We start from the raw sequence: 13,587 nt of genomic DNA, 5'->3' as shown, positions 1-13,587 counted from the left end.
CAACGTTAAATGCAGAAAGGTTTTGCGCGGTTATTAACATTCGCAGACCTTCAGACGCCCGCACTGCTTCTGCTTCTGCTTCTGCTTCTGCATTCTCAGTCTAAACAAACATCAATCAACGGGCTTAGCCAATGAACGTGAAGGGAACCAACATGGCTACGATAATTAAAAGCCCACGTCACGATTCCAGCTAGACTCGTACGGGCCTTAACTCGGCCAAGTATCTTTCGCTACACTAAAGTTATAGTTAGTGGAGCGTGTCAAACTCTCCACCGCGGGGCAGTCTAAGGAAAATTCTCTGGAAAATCCCTCGAAGAGAGCCTCGTCGCGCCATCTATGGGACGCCATATGTACGAGAATAAGTTCAGGGCGTGAAATTAAATAAATTCGAAATCGCTTTTCTAGAGGAAAACCTAACGCGCCAACCAGCAAGTTAGCAATTACGAGCATTTTACATCAGTATATGGCAGATCACTGCTCACAGTATTTAGGATTTGTGGTAAGCAGCTAAACACTGGGGCTACACACCAGTCAATGAGTCATCACTCAGCACAGCGATTAGTGTGACATAGTATTAGTAATTAGTATTGCCATTTGCCTCACTTGAGATATGGGTTGATATCCAATGTATCACACTAGCTAGGTTTTGCCAATGGCAGCGCGAATGTCCGAATACGAACATGTCATGGGAAAGCTAGACATGGTAGGATTTTGGAAGAGGGTGCATCACTGGATGAATGGGCCCAAGGATATAAGAGCTGTCCACATTTGCACATTTGCACATTTGCACGTCGCACATTGGGCTGCGACTAGGGACAGCGCGTCTCCCAAGGTACCGAATTCTCTCCCTAGAGGGCTTATTATTATTATTTTGAATTAGGGATAGGGTTAGGGTTAGGATTCGGGTTAGGGTTAGGGTTAGGGTTAGGGTTAGGGTTAGGGTTAGGGTTAGGATTAGGGTTAGGATTAGGGTTAGGGTTAGGGTTAAGGTTAACTGATTTTATTAATTGTTAATTAATAATGCGCCATCTAGGGGATCACTAGACGATCTGCAGCCCGGATATACGCGCGAAGCGCGAACAGCGCCGCCTCGCGGCGCCTTTTGATCGAATTCGCTGCCCTCTATGTAGAACAATTTCCACGGTTCTGTCATAACGGCGTATAATCGGTCAATTGAGGAGTTGTGGCGCTTGCAGAAGCCTTTCGACTATGCACGTAGGGCGAGAATAAATGCGCGATAACACCGATACATGTTAGCCCGACCAGGCTGTGCGACGGATTGGCTATACATAGCTGTGCGACGGATTGTCTATACGACGGATTGTCGTATTGTAACCCTAGCAATACCGTTTCTTGGAGCTACGATACATGTATGCTATATACACTGTAACTCACAAAATGTTGCAAAATAGTCTGCGTGTGTATAACCAAGCATGCACTCTCAGTGACTCTGTATAATATACGTACATTATCCCAAGGGCTTATCTACATACACCCTTCAGTGGGATCAAATGCAATTGTGCCTCCGCTATGCCCATATCTAGTGGAGCAATACAGCAAGACTTAATTGTCCATCCTTCAATCCTGGGCCGAGACCTGGGGGATGCAATTTAACGCCCAGAAGTGTTACATCCTGCATGCAACACGGACAAAAAAGACGCTATCGTACTTCTATGAAATAGATGGAAAAATGGATTATGGCAGAACCAACAGCGTAACTGCAATGTTACAATCACTTAATTGGTCGAATCTTCAAATACGCCATAAAGAGAAGCGACTCAACCTTCTCAACAAAATTCTCTGTGGAAGTACTGCGATCCCCAAAGTCCAGTACATCAGGATGGGTCCATCGCGCACAAGGAGCAAAAACGACAACAAACTCGCAGTCATTAGAACCTCAACAGAGGAATTCAAGAACTCATTCTTTCCACGGACCATCGTGTACTGGAATGCCTGCACACAGACCATAATCGACGCCATCTGTGTCGCGGTCGCAACCGGGAGCGCCTAATTTTACCATGCCCCACCACCTGCATCATAATACGCGTATACGCGGTCGACGCAGTACACAATCAAGATCAAGATATCTACAGTTTCGATATTGGATATTATATAAGTCGGTTATAGTCATTGGCTTATATGTTTAGATATTTTTTCATATTTCTAGGGCATCCAGATATGGAGTTCTTCCCGCTTGGCAATGCGGAGCTTGGAATACGGACTTTCCTGACGTCTGTCCATGCGAATGATCAATGTGGCAGTGATGGCTTACCGCTCACCCCGAATTCAATCAAAGTTTTCGGCCGTTTTCAACAACTAAAGGACATCACACATCCTAACCTGTGCAGATACGTGGACATTGCACGTGGAAAACATGGTATGATGAATATATTATACTCAGGTTTGTAAAGCTTTTTTAGTTACTAGATTAACTTAATCTCATTTCAGTTTGCCTTTGTTTAACTCAGTTGACATATATTTATGATGTACACGTTCTTCACGCAAATTGTTGAATTTGCGATGCTTAATTAGTTCCTACTAAGCATCACAGTGGATGTGTAATGATGTTAAGGCGAGATTTTTTTATTTTGGTGGTTTACAGATCCGCCGACCCGGATTGTCAAGAAAAACGAAAAAAAAAAACTTTGTATTTGTTCTATAGTCAAGGCATTTATACTATTTTGCACATCAGAAATTGTGCCCGCTTTCTCTGGGCAGATGAGGCAAATATTAATTAATTCAAATGTGGTTTGTTTTATACAACAGAGAGGTTGATAGTTGTACAGGAACACTACAAGACAAGCTTGGCAACAGAAGCAAACAGTGGAATATACTCATGGTAACTAAACCAGAACACCCGACCCGAGTTCTGCAATGTACATTATTATACATATAAATCATAAAAATGTATGTGTTACATTAATTGGGTCTGAATTTGGTACTGAAGTAATTAAATAAGCATGCTAACACAATTAGGCTAGAAATTATCCTGTTGATGTATAAATTATTCTACATGTATCATTTCCAGTATATCCACTGTGATACGGCTTGCATATCAGATACTGCAAGGAATCGACCATTTAAACCGACAAGGGCTTGTACACAGGTTTGTGGATTGGTTTTCATTTCAGCAAAACATAGGAAATTTTAGTAAATAATTTCATCGTGCACAAGATCTTTTTAGAAGAGCTTATATAGAGATCACTGAATGCAGTAATGTTGGGTATTTTATTGTGTATTCCCAGGTGTTTATCTCCCAAAGCTATTCTGATTGACGGCGTAGGGTGTGCAAAGCTTACAAACTTTGGTCTCTACACGATGACAGACTATGGGACAAGTGTCGACTTTCCCATTGGGTGAGCATGTTCGAGTGTTTTTTTTTATGCATATATGTGACATAATCAGTTACTTGTAACTAGCACGTCATTGTCTTTATCGTGAGCACTTTATATGCACCAAAGTGTATGCACTAACTTGGTCACAGTAGCACATACATAACTAGCGGATTACACGTTTGTTAAAACGTCGATCGTTGTTACACATCTGTTGTTTCATGCAATACGATCTATTTTGCACAGGTCTCCAAGCTACCTAGCACCAGAAGTGTTAGCCAGTGGTCGGCTGCCCGCCACTTTACAACTTTTGTCTAGCCCAAAGACAGATGTGTGGTCGCTAGGAGTAATATTACTAGAGCTTCTCCTGGTATGGTTTTCTAGAGAACTATTTCTTAGAACACAGAGCACACATGGATTAATTTAACAACAACAACAGTATTTCATGTCAGAAAATAACTATCTCCCATGATATCTCTCTGTTGATGTCCTCTTTGAGGTTATATAAATCTGTCACCATCCTGCAGACACATTAAAATTGATTTTTAATTAAAATTAATTAAAATTTCACCATTCTAGGGAATTGAGTTGTGGAGTAAGCTCAACATGGCATCCATGCTGAAGCAAGTAATTTGTCTCCTGCAGTCTCACGAGCCAGTACAAGATATTGCCCACAGTCATGGTGTGCTCGAAAAACTAAAGGTGAGGCAGTTTTCTTCAAGTAAATTACATAATACTGTTCTGCGATTATATATAACATAACGTAGCGTAACGCAATGTAATACGTGTAACACAACACAACACAACACAACATAAATGTTGTATCACAGTAATTCATACGTTGCATTAAATGTAGCTGTAAAATTTGTAGAAAGTGAGAGACAAATGCTGTTGTTGTTTTTTCAGAATGTGCCATCATCATTGCTTGATCTTCTTACTAAGTGTTTGACAGTGAAAGCAAACAGTCGGCCATACCCATCTGATTTACTACAACATCCTGTATTTGCAGAAGAGCAGCTGGCAAAGGTAAACTTATTCAACTTAGATGTCAACTTAGAGGAGTTTGTGAAGATCTTGATACAGTAGTCTCTCTCCTATTGTGGGGTGTCCCATTGCAGAATTGGAGTATTACCAGTTTAATATTTGTATACAATTTCTCCAGCCCCAGCATGGTATTCAAGGCCTGCATTGTAACCACGGGTTCCCATTTGAAAATATATATCGTGACTGAAATTTCCTTGTCTGACGTGTGCATCTTTGATTGTTTCCTATTTCCATAATATAGCACGTCCAGCGATGAATACGTATGAATTGCATTAGCAAATTTGCATGTTGTTCCGCGTTGTTGCTTTTATATTTGTTGTTGTTGTTGTTGTTGTTATTATTGTTGTTGTTGTTGCAGGTTCCGAGCATCAATGGCCTGCACTTGTTCACAGGGAAGTTGAGATGCAGAAAGCTGGAGCTGCCACCAGTCAATGACCTGTTAGGTATTGAAACCTATCAAGTTTTATTTTTGTATGCGAACATGCCATGACACTATACGGTATGACTGCGCTGCAGAGTAGGTGCAAAATCGGTGTTTTCGAGAACCGCTGCTAGGTGCCCATCCTGCTGATCGCGGCCACACACACGCACACATGCAAGCATGCTGGCACACACACGCACACATGCATGCATGCACGCACACACCCACACACGTATGTACACACACATGAACACCCACGCACGAATGTACATACATTACATGAACACCCACGAACGCACACAAGCACGCACGCACGCACATGCACGTGTGCATGTATCAGAAGTGCACGACGTTAGATGAACAGTGATGTGTTTGTCATCAGCAGAGGGCGAGGAAGCAGAAGACATGCCGACAGACTACCTGGCCGAACGGGGCATGGACGAGGTGTACTACCTGTGGAGCCTTGCCGGCGGAGACCTGGAGAACGAGTTAAGCAAGCGTGGCATGATCAAAAAGAAGCCGCCCATTTTCATGCAGCCAAAGTAGGTAGCGCGCATTCGCTACGTTGATACAGATTTCGGAGTTTTGAAGCAGCTTTGTAAATGTGGGAAAATGTTGAGTACGCATTGATAGCTGAGAGTGATCATTCCATGTCAAACTCAAGATGTGTCTTTTATTGATTAGAAGTCATAGCAAACCCTCATGTTCCTAGGCTAAAGACATTTTGTGGTATATTTGCGCCACGTGAACTACGTTAACAGTGGCAACATTGTCATTATCACAGCTGCAACCACAAAATCAGCAGCAGTTGCAAAGATGATTAGTGATAGCACATTGTGGAAGTGATAGGGGGTAATAGCGATCAGAGTAGTAGCAGCAGTAGTAGATGTAGTAGTCCGCAAAATAGCAGTTGTTTAGCTATTACATTAAGATTAGAGTTAACAGCTGTCACTTCTCATCTCTTGTTAACAAGCAAACGTTTTTTTTAGGAAAGTTTAAGGTACATGCGAGTGATTCTGGTCTTTCTTGGTTGTTGCAGTGTGGTACTACAGAATGGGGAGCCATTCGGTCAGGAGGCCCATCGTTCCAATACCCTAGATGAAACTGTTGTCTGCTTGTCACTGGATACTCTGAAGGATCGACTAAAGGAAGTGCACCCATCGATTTACTTTCCACTCCTCGAAGAACTGTATGTGATATTTAATTCGATAATTCTATCTTCACGTTTAGAGTCATAGTTCAGCGCGATATGTATAAGTAATGGTAAAAATGGTTAGTACTTGTTATACATAACCAACCTACGTACACCTACATATTTCTGCTACATTTACACCAGTGTTTGCGTTGTTGTGTTCGCAGAAAACCAGTTCTTCCTATGTCGCCAAGCATGAGTGATCTATCTGCAACAGCCACCTTGCCGCTGATCATTCGAGAGAAAGACATCGAATATCAGGTGCATAGTGCTTACATACATCATCCTAAATGCATTCTCTTGTGGAAATCACGAGTGGCATATTACTTGAAAGATCACTACTTACTATAGTTGCAGGGGTGCATAAAAACAGACAAAACAAAATATTTGTTTTTATTCACTCCTGATATTTACTATTACTATGATAGGAAACAGTGTACGTTGGCTCGGTTGGTTACCGCACGGGAATGAAACTTGTAGCGTTTGTTTACCACTTCGATTCTACCAGTGTGCCTTTGAGCAAAGGTAGGTTATCCCATGGGCAGTAATTCAAAGATGGTGTGTCTTTACACAGTTGCACAGGGTGGTCCTGTTTAAGCGTCTGCTAGAGGGATACCCGTACAAGCGCTCGCAGATCTGGAGAGAAGCTAGGGTCGACATTCCACCGCTCGTGAGGCCGTACGTCTGGGCAACCCTGCTTGATATTGAGGTGCGTGCATACTAAGAACTTTATATGCGTACGTGTATACTAAGAAGTTAACTCAACGATGTTTCTGTGAACTAAGAAGAAGGCAGCAATCTTGTAGTCGAAATCTTATTAGCCTCATCATCAGGCGTGACTTCGTGCCAAAGTTTCAGCGTTGCCGCCCGAATTTAGAGAATAGTTACTGTCATTCGTATTGAAAATCGGCGTGAAAATATTCTGGGTGGCTTGTAATGACGTATAATCTGGCACTGCTGATACACCATTTATGTTTGTATAGATAGAGATAATACCCTGCGAAAGTCCTCTCTTTCCCTCTGCCTCCCTCTCTCTCTCTCTCTCTCTCCCCCTCTGAAAGTTCTTCCTCTGCGAAGGTCCAGACTCCGGGAATTATTGAGTAACAGAAAGTTGCACAATATCGCCCCTTCCGAACCCCCTGAGTAACACCTCATAACCGTTCATCTCGGAGTAACGCCTTGGCTATTATACACGGGTATCGCGCTACTACCGTACACTGCTGTTGCGCGTGCGCAGGGTGATGTGCGCGCGTGCTACGACGCCATCGACAAGCGAACGGCAACGGCGACCGACCGGCAGATCGAGGTCGACATTCCGCGCTGCCACCAGTACAACGAGCTGCTGTCGTCGCCGGAGAGCCACGGCAAGTTCAAGCGCGTGCTGAAGGCGTGGGTGATCAGCCACCCGCAGTACGTCTACTGGCAGGGCCTCGACTCCCTCTGCGCCTCCTTCATCTACTTAAACTTCAACGACGAAGGTGTGTATAGACAGCAGACGATTGTGGCAGCTTTTTATTAAAAATTATAATGTATATGATCAAATTATGTTATAAAATTATAATTTATATATAATTTATATTTTTTTAATGTTTTTTATAACAATACAAATGCAAATATCTATATGTTTGATTTTTAAGTGGCGAATGTAGCCCATGGCGGATGTAATTTTTCTTATTATAGTAATGTTATTCATTTCAGCTCTGGCATATGCGTGCATGACAAATTTCATCAATAAATACTTGCACAAGTTTTTCATGAAGGATAATGCAGCTGTGATTCAAGGTAAGGCAGGTTATTTCTTGCATTGTTGTTTATAGCTATGTTGAGATTAAAACTAGATAAAGAGTTTCGTGAAAATTTCGTGTTATCTCATTGTATGTGTGGCAATAAGATTATAAGTTATACAATTAGTAAAACAAAACAAAAAATGTATTCTGACATTTCTAATGGTAAAATTTTTTCCATTTACCATTTTCCGTTAAACAACATTTGTGTCTTGATAAATTTTTTTTAGAATACCTGGCAGTGTTTTCACACATGATAGCATTCCACGATCCAGATGTGTCCAACCATCTGGACACTATAGGTTTCATCCCAGAACTCTACGCTATTCCCTGGTTTCTTACCATGTACGCACGTAAGTATTGCCCACGACAAGAATTATGTTTTATAGAGTAGTACATGAGTTAGGGTATATTCTATATTCTATATTCAGTCAGCATTCTATATTCTATACATGAGTTCTTCATATATATCCTAGATAAATATATTTCACATAAAGGTTTTTAAATTTTAAATAAAAAAACATCTGAAATTTTATTGTTATTTTATCTAAGCATGCTAAGCATTCTGTTACATTTCAGATGTGTTCCCCCTGCACAAGATATTTCATTTATGGGACACACTGTTGCTAGGCGACTCATCGCTACCATTGTTTATCGGGGTAGCCATCTTGAAACAGTTGCGCACCAACTTGCTTTCTTTTGGGTTCAATGAATGCATATTGGTTTTCTCTGACTTGCCAGGTAAGATTTATTAAAGTAACTTTTTATTAATTGTAATTAAGTTAACATTTTAATGCAAAACTATTTTTATGCCATTAAGAGCTAAGCTATTATTAGCAATTGATGCCATCTATAAGTGAGATATATCTGCATATCTTTCCCTGACATATCTTCTTCAGACTACTACATTGTATATGGTCGTTTTTCGTCGTTAAGTCATTAAGTTTAAATTATTAATGAATATTATGAGTAATTATACTTCCGCCCAACGGAGTTGGAGGGAGGTTATGTTTTCGCTCTCGTGTGTTCGCGTTAGACTGGTACTCGCTCTCACCTCGATTCCCCCATCGAGTAACTAAGCCGAGAGGTGGGACCGGGTACCAGTCTAGTGTTCGTGTGTTTGTGTGTTCACGCGATCGATATTAGCGCGTCGACCCAGCGAGCCAGCGAGTCAGCAAGCCAGCGCGTGCTTGCTTGAGCAGGAGCGTGTACATGTCAGTACATGTGTGTATCGTGGGTTATTCGTGTGTTCGTGAGTCATATGGCGCATGGCGTATGTCGCTGGCGGAGGTATGCACTCCGTGAGTGCACTCTGTCTAGTTGTTCATGTTGTATGTTGCCCCCTTTTCAGAAATAGACATGGAGAAATGCGTTCAAGCCTCTATACATTTTTTCCGGAGCACACCAAAGAGCGCCACCTTTAGGCAACATGCAAGGCCAAAGACGAAGGGTGAAAAATCAGGAGAAGGCAGAGCTTTATACGTGAGTGCTTGCGTCACTCACTTTCATTGGGCCAAAACAAAATATAGGTGTGGTTACGGTTTCCCGACCGACCCTATTTATTCCCAGCGACCCTAAACATTTTATTGTCAATTTTCTTTAAAGTCAAAAAAAATTAAAATAAAATAAAAAAATAAAAAATATATGAATTGGACAGTTCCTGCTTCAAAAGGCACAACGCACATCCTTCGGACATGGTTCGTAAATAAAATATTTCAAGAAAATAAAATGTTTTCCCTACCTACCTACCCTATTTTTTTCCGGCATGTAACGGTAACCACACATATATTTTGTTTTGGCCTTATCGCTGACAGTTTACTTTGACCTAGTGCATATCCTTCACGCATAAGTAAAGTTAGAATAAGGGCACAGTACCTGTGTTTGTATTTGAATCATATGCGATAAATTTGCGTACGTCGGTCATTGCCGATTACCACTCGCTGTTCTCTCTCTCTCCTCTCTCTCTCCCTCTCTCCCTCTCTTCTTCTTCTCATCTACTCCTCTCTCCTCTCTCTCTCTCCTCTGCTCTCTAATATTAATCTATCTATCCTCATCTCATTCCTCTCTCTCTCCTCTATTCTTCTATCTATATATGCTTCTTCTCTCTCTACTCTCCTCCCCTCTCTCTCTATCTCTCTCTGGTCTTCTCCCCTCTCTGCTCTTCTTCTATCATCTCTCTCTCTCTTCTCTCCTACTCTTCCCCGCTGTCTCTCTCGTCGTCTCTTCTTGCTGTCCCCTCTGCTCGTCTCTCATCATTTCTCAGGATTCATTGTGCTGTCACGCCTCCTCTCTGTATCTTCTTCTCTGGTCCTCGTCTGTCTCTGTCTCTCTCTCACTCTCTCTCTCTCTCTTTAACTGTTTCTCTCTCTTTCTCTCACTGCCTCTCTCTTTCCTCTTTGCGGTCCCTCTCCTCTTCTCTCTCTTGCTGTTTCCTACTCTTTTCTCTTCTCCTCTGTTTCTGTCTCTCTTCTCCCCTTTATGCCGTCCTCTTCTCTCTCTCTAATTTCACCATTTCCCATCTCTCCTCTCCCTTTCTCACTGCCGGCCTCTCCTCTCTCCTTATTCATACACCGTCTCCTCCTCTCTCTCACGTCGAGACGAAGGATGCGCTGCCGCTCGCAGACTCTGAAGGAGAGAGGTGCGCGCCAGTGTCGGCGCGGGATCTCTTCGAGCCCTGGTGCGGCTCGCGTCCTCCTCGTCCGCCGCCGGCCGACCCGCCACCCGCGCGCAGCACCATACAGCATCCAGCGCGGCCAGGTGCGCTCCCAAGGTGCTTGTCATCGACGTGAGACTCAGCGAGGAGTATCCTTATATAGAAGACATGGCTGTGTTGGGTGTGTGTGTGTGCGTGTGTGTGTGTGTGCGTGGTGCGCGTTGTGTGTGCTGGTGCGTGCGTGCGTGCGTTGCGTTGAAGTGTGTGTGTGCACGTGTGGCGTCGCGTGTGTGATGCGCGGCTGATGTGTGTGTGTGTGTGTCTGTTTGTCTGTGTATCTGTTTGTTTGTCTGTCTATTTGTCTGTCTGTCTGTCTGTCTGTCTGTTTATCTATCTGTCTATCTAATTATCTAACTGTCTATCCATCTATCCATCAATCTTTCTTTCTATTTATTTATCTATCTATCCATTCATTTATCCAAACATCCATCCATCCATTCATCCATGTCTGTCTGTCTCTGTCTGTCTGTTCATCTATGATAAACAGAATATTATACAGGTCTATTACGGGTTGAAACGACGGTCGTAAGTGAACTGGAGGCGTTTGTTTTTGGTTGCGAACGCCGCACACCACGCTATAGCATATGGGAGTCGTCTCGAACAGATGGAACCTTGACCGTCGCGTGACAGCTACTTACGCGGGACGGTTCCCGGAGCGGTGAACATCCCCTTTGCCTCGGCCTTCTCACCAGATGGCGGCCTCGTGTCGTCGTCTGCCGTGTCTCAGCTGTACGCGCATCGCGGGAGACTCGTCGTCGTCGTCGGCAACAGAGGCAACCACGCTGCACAGGTAAAGAGTTGCGCGCGCAGAAATGTAATCGTTTCAAAACGAGCAGAGCTTTATTCAGTTCAGGGTGAGTATGTTTGTGTTAGATGTGAAGCAAACACATTCTTTGTCGACCAATTGAGTATGCACAATGTGGTCATAGCTTTGTTTTCAAGGGCAAATAGCTACTAATTACTACAAGTTATTGGGAAAACTATCCATTATCTACCCATAAATAGATAGTACAGGGGTGCATATGTATGTGTGTGTGTGTATTATATATATATATATATATGAATATATATATATGTGCAACATGGATGTTTTACGAGTAAGTTACTGTATTGTAATCTCACTACGTTCATAGTTTGCAGGTGAGCTTGTCGCCATTGGATTCTCCAAGGTCTGTGTGCTGCACAACGGACTGGATGCCCTCAAGTCAACGGGGTTGATGTCTGTCCCACGACCTGAGATCTAGTGTCAGTCGCGGGGGCGGACACTGCTGCTATCTTCAAAACCATGACAGCCTCAATGAGGAATGTATAATATAGAGACTCTATATATTATGGCTCTCTTTATTATTCACTCCAGATATCATGCGTAGCCGTGGAAAAAATCCATTTGGCAATGTGTGCTCGTCGTTAAAAAACACTTGTCTGTGTGGTTACACCTGCATTTGGGAGTTAAAATGGTTGCATTCCTATTGTGATTGATTGATTGATTGATTGATTGATTGATTGATTGAATTGTGATTGATTGTCAAGCTTGCCGAGTGCTGTCGTGCTTTGCAGAGGTAATACCTGCCATGTTTTCTTGTCTGTATATACGGTGAGGCTACTTTTTGCGTTCGTTATCTCTATGAGCATGATGTATAGTTATTATCAGGTGGATATAGCTCTGAGTGTACAGTAATATGAATTAACTGTAATGAATTGCCTATATTTTGTTCTGAGCGGGGGCGTCGTGTTATGAAGCGTCACGGACCTTCTGTATATAGTACGTGTTTTGTGCATTTTAGATAGTACCACCAGAGCATATATAAATCACGTTGATTGATATGCTCTGGTACCAGGGTACATTCCGGTATACCGGACCGTACCCAGGGTACGTTCCGGCAGTACCCTGGGGGACATAGACCCTCTCAGCGCAAGCATCGTGTAATACCAACCATGTCCGGAGGCACAGCCTAAGTAAACGGTGTGCTTATATGTTACTACTTGTAAGTTGAAAACGAAAAAGTTGAAGGGAATCTTTCGATACTCATGGATTATGCCGTTATCAGATATAATTTTATATTATGGTTTTGTTGGAACAAATTGCCATCTTGATACGAGATCCTACTGCGTGCCCAAGCAGTACCAGTTGTATTGCCTAAAGGTTATCGATAAGCATGTGCTCTATGCCAGTGTTCTTGGAATTGACAAGGAGAGTTAGATATGTCACGCTCTCTGTTTTTTTACTGTAGCATTTGGTAGATACATAGAACATATCTAAAGGAGTGTCTGAAAATTAATAATAAATTCTTTCTTTATAAATAAAATAATAATATACACTGTCGAGAGCCACTAAGTCAAAGAGCAACATGAATATTTCTCTGGCAACATCAGAAATAATTAGTATATTTATAATAATCATAGAAATCATGAGTGCATTTATAGTTTTTATTGCCATTGCTTTTGATTTCGAGATATTGCTTCAACTAAACAGTGTTGTATGATAGTAAATATAATCAGGAGTAGATAATAGGGAATAATTCCCTATTATCTACTCCTGATATGATGTAATGTTGAATTCAATTTAAAATTTGATAGAATAAATTTATGTGCTGTACATATAATATTTTTATTAATCTCGTATATATATGCGTATGTGGCTAGTATTGATTGAATGAGTAGTATATGCTGCAATCAAGTCTTGCTGCAATGCAAGCTAAGGTGAACGAACTAGTTTTGTGGCCGATAGATGGCGGCGTTATAGCAAATAGTTTGAGGTCTGTTCAAGATTGCAGTTCAGACCAAACTTGGAGTTATTCTGAATATTCATACTTTTCTTACATTCTACTATTCTTACATTGAAAATTACAAATTAAACAAGTAAGCAACTGTAAGAACTAAGCTACTGTATACTCTACAACCGGCAGTGCTGGGTGTCCGGGAAGAGCACTTGCGGATGGCTTGCTGGTTGGTAGCAGCGGGTTATACTTATAGTTATAACTTATAGATCGTACACTACTCACTACACTAGTTACCCCGACCACTAGTTAGCCCTACCACTACCCTACCACTAGTTAGCCCGACCAGGCTGTTCGACGGATTGGCTATACATCCGTATTCTA

General features: G+C 42.2%; 2 protein-coding genes across 2 annotated transcripts in view; both read left to right on the top strand.

Annotated features, from left to right (window-relative positions):
• LOC106811560 (TBC domain-containing protein kinase-like protein) overlaps nt 1-12,995 on the top strand; it is a 14,849-nt gene extending 1,854 nt beyond the window's left edge. Inside the window, 21 exon segments of the mRNA XM_014815230.1 lie at nt 2,168-2,377; nt 2,767-2,839; nt 3,029-3,106; nt 3,246-3,356; nt 3,579-3,702; nt 3,912-4,034; nt 4,239-4,358; nt 4,735-4,819; nt 5,180-5,339; nt 5,837-5,986; nt 6,157-6,250; nt 6,564-6,698; nt 7,227-7,467; nt 7,688-7,771; nt 8,004-8,126; nt 8,353-8,514; nt 9,125-9,255; nt 10,371-10,541; nt 10,544-10,575; nt 11,117-11,276; nt 11,620-12,995. Of these exon segments, the coding sequence (XP_014670716.1) occupies nt 2,179-2,377; nt 2,767-2,839; nt 3,029-3,106; nt 3,246-3,356; nt 3,579-3,702; nt 3,912-4,034; nt 4,239-4,358; nt 4,735-4,819; nt 5,180-5,339; nt 5,837-5,986; nt 6,157-6,250; nt 6,564-6,698; nt 7,227-7,467; nt 7,688-7,771; nt 8,004-8,126; nt 8,353-8,514; nt 9,125-9,255; nt 10,371-10,541; nt 10,544-10,575; nt 11,117-11,276; nt 11,620-11,730 (2,667 nt within the window). The 5' untranslated portion in view covers nt 2,168-2,178 and the 3' untranslated portion in view covers nt 11,731-12,995.
• Nucleotides 12,996-13,241: 246 nt separating this feature from the next.
• LOC106811547 (structure-specific endonuclease subunit SLX4-like) overlaps nt 13,242-13,587 on the top strand; it is a 24,603-nt gene continuing 24,257 nt past the window's right edge. Inside the window, exon 1 of the mRNA XM_014815214.1 lies at nt 13,242-13,345. The gene's annotated coding sequence lies outside the window, so the exon portion shown is untranslated. The remainder of the gene's footprint in view (nt 13,346-13,587) is intronic.

Source organism: Priapulus caudatus, unplaced genomic scaffold, assembly GCF_000485595.1.
Source record: "Priapulus caudatus unplaced genomic scaffold, Priapulus_caudatus-5.0.1 Scaffold551, whole genome shotgun sequence".
NCBI lineage: Eukaryota > Metazoa > Priapulida > Priapulimorpha > Priapulimorphida > Priapulidae > Priapulus > Priapulus caudatus.
This window is presented reverse-complemented; position numbering and strand designations above follow the sequence as displayed.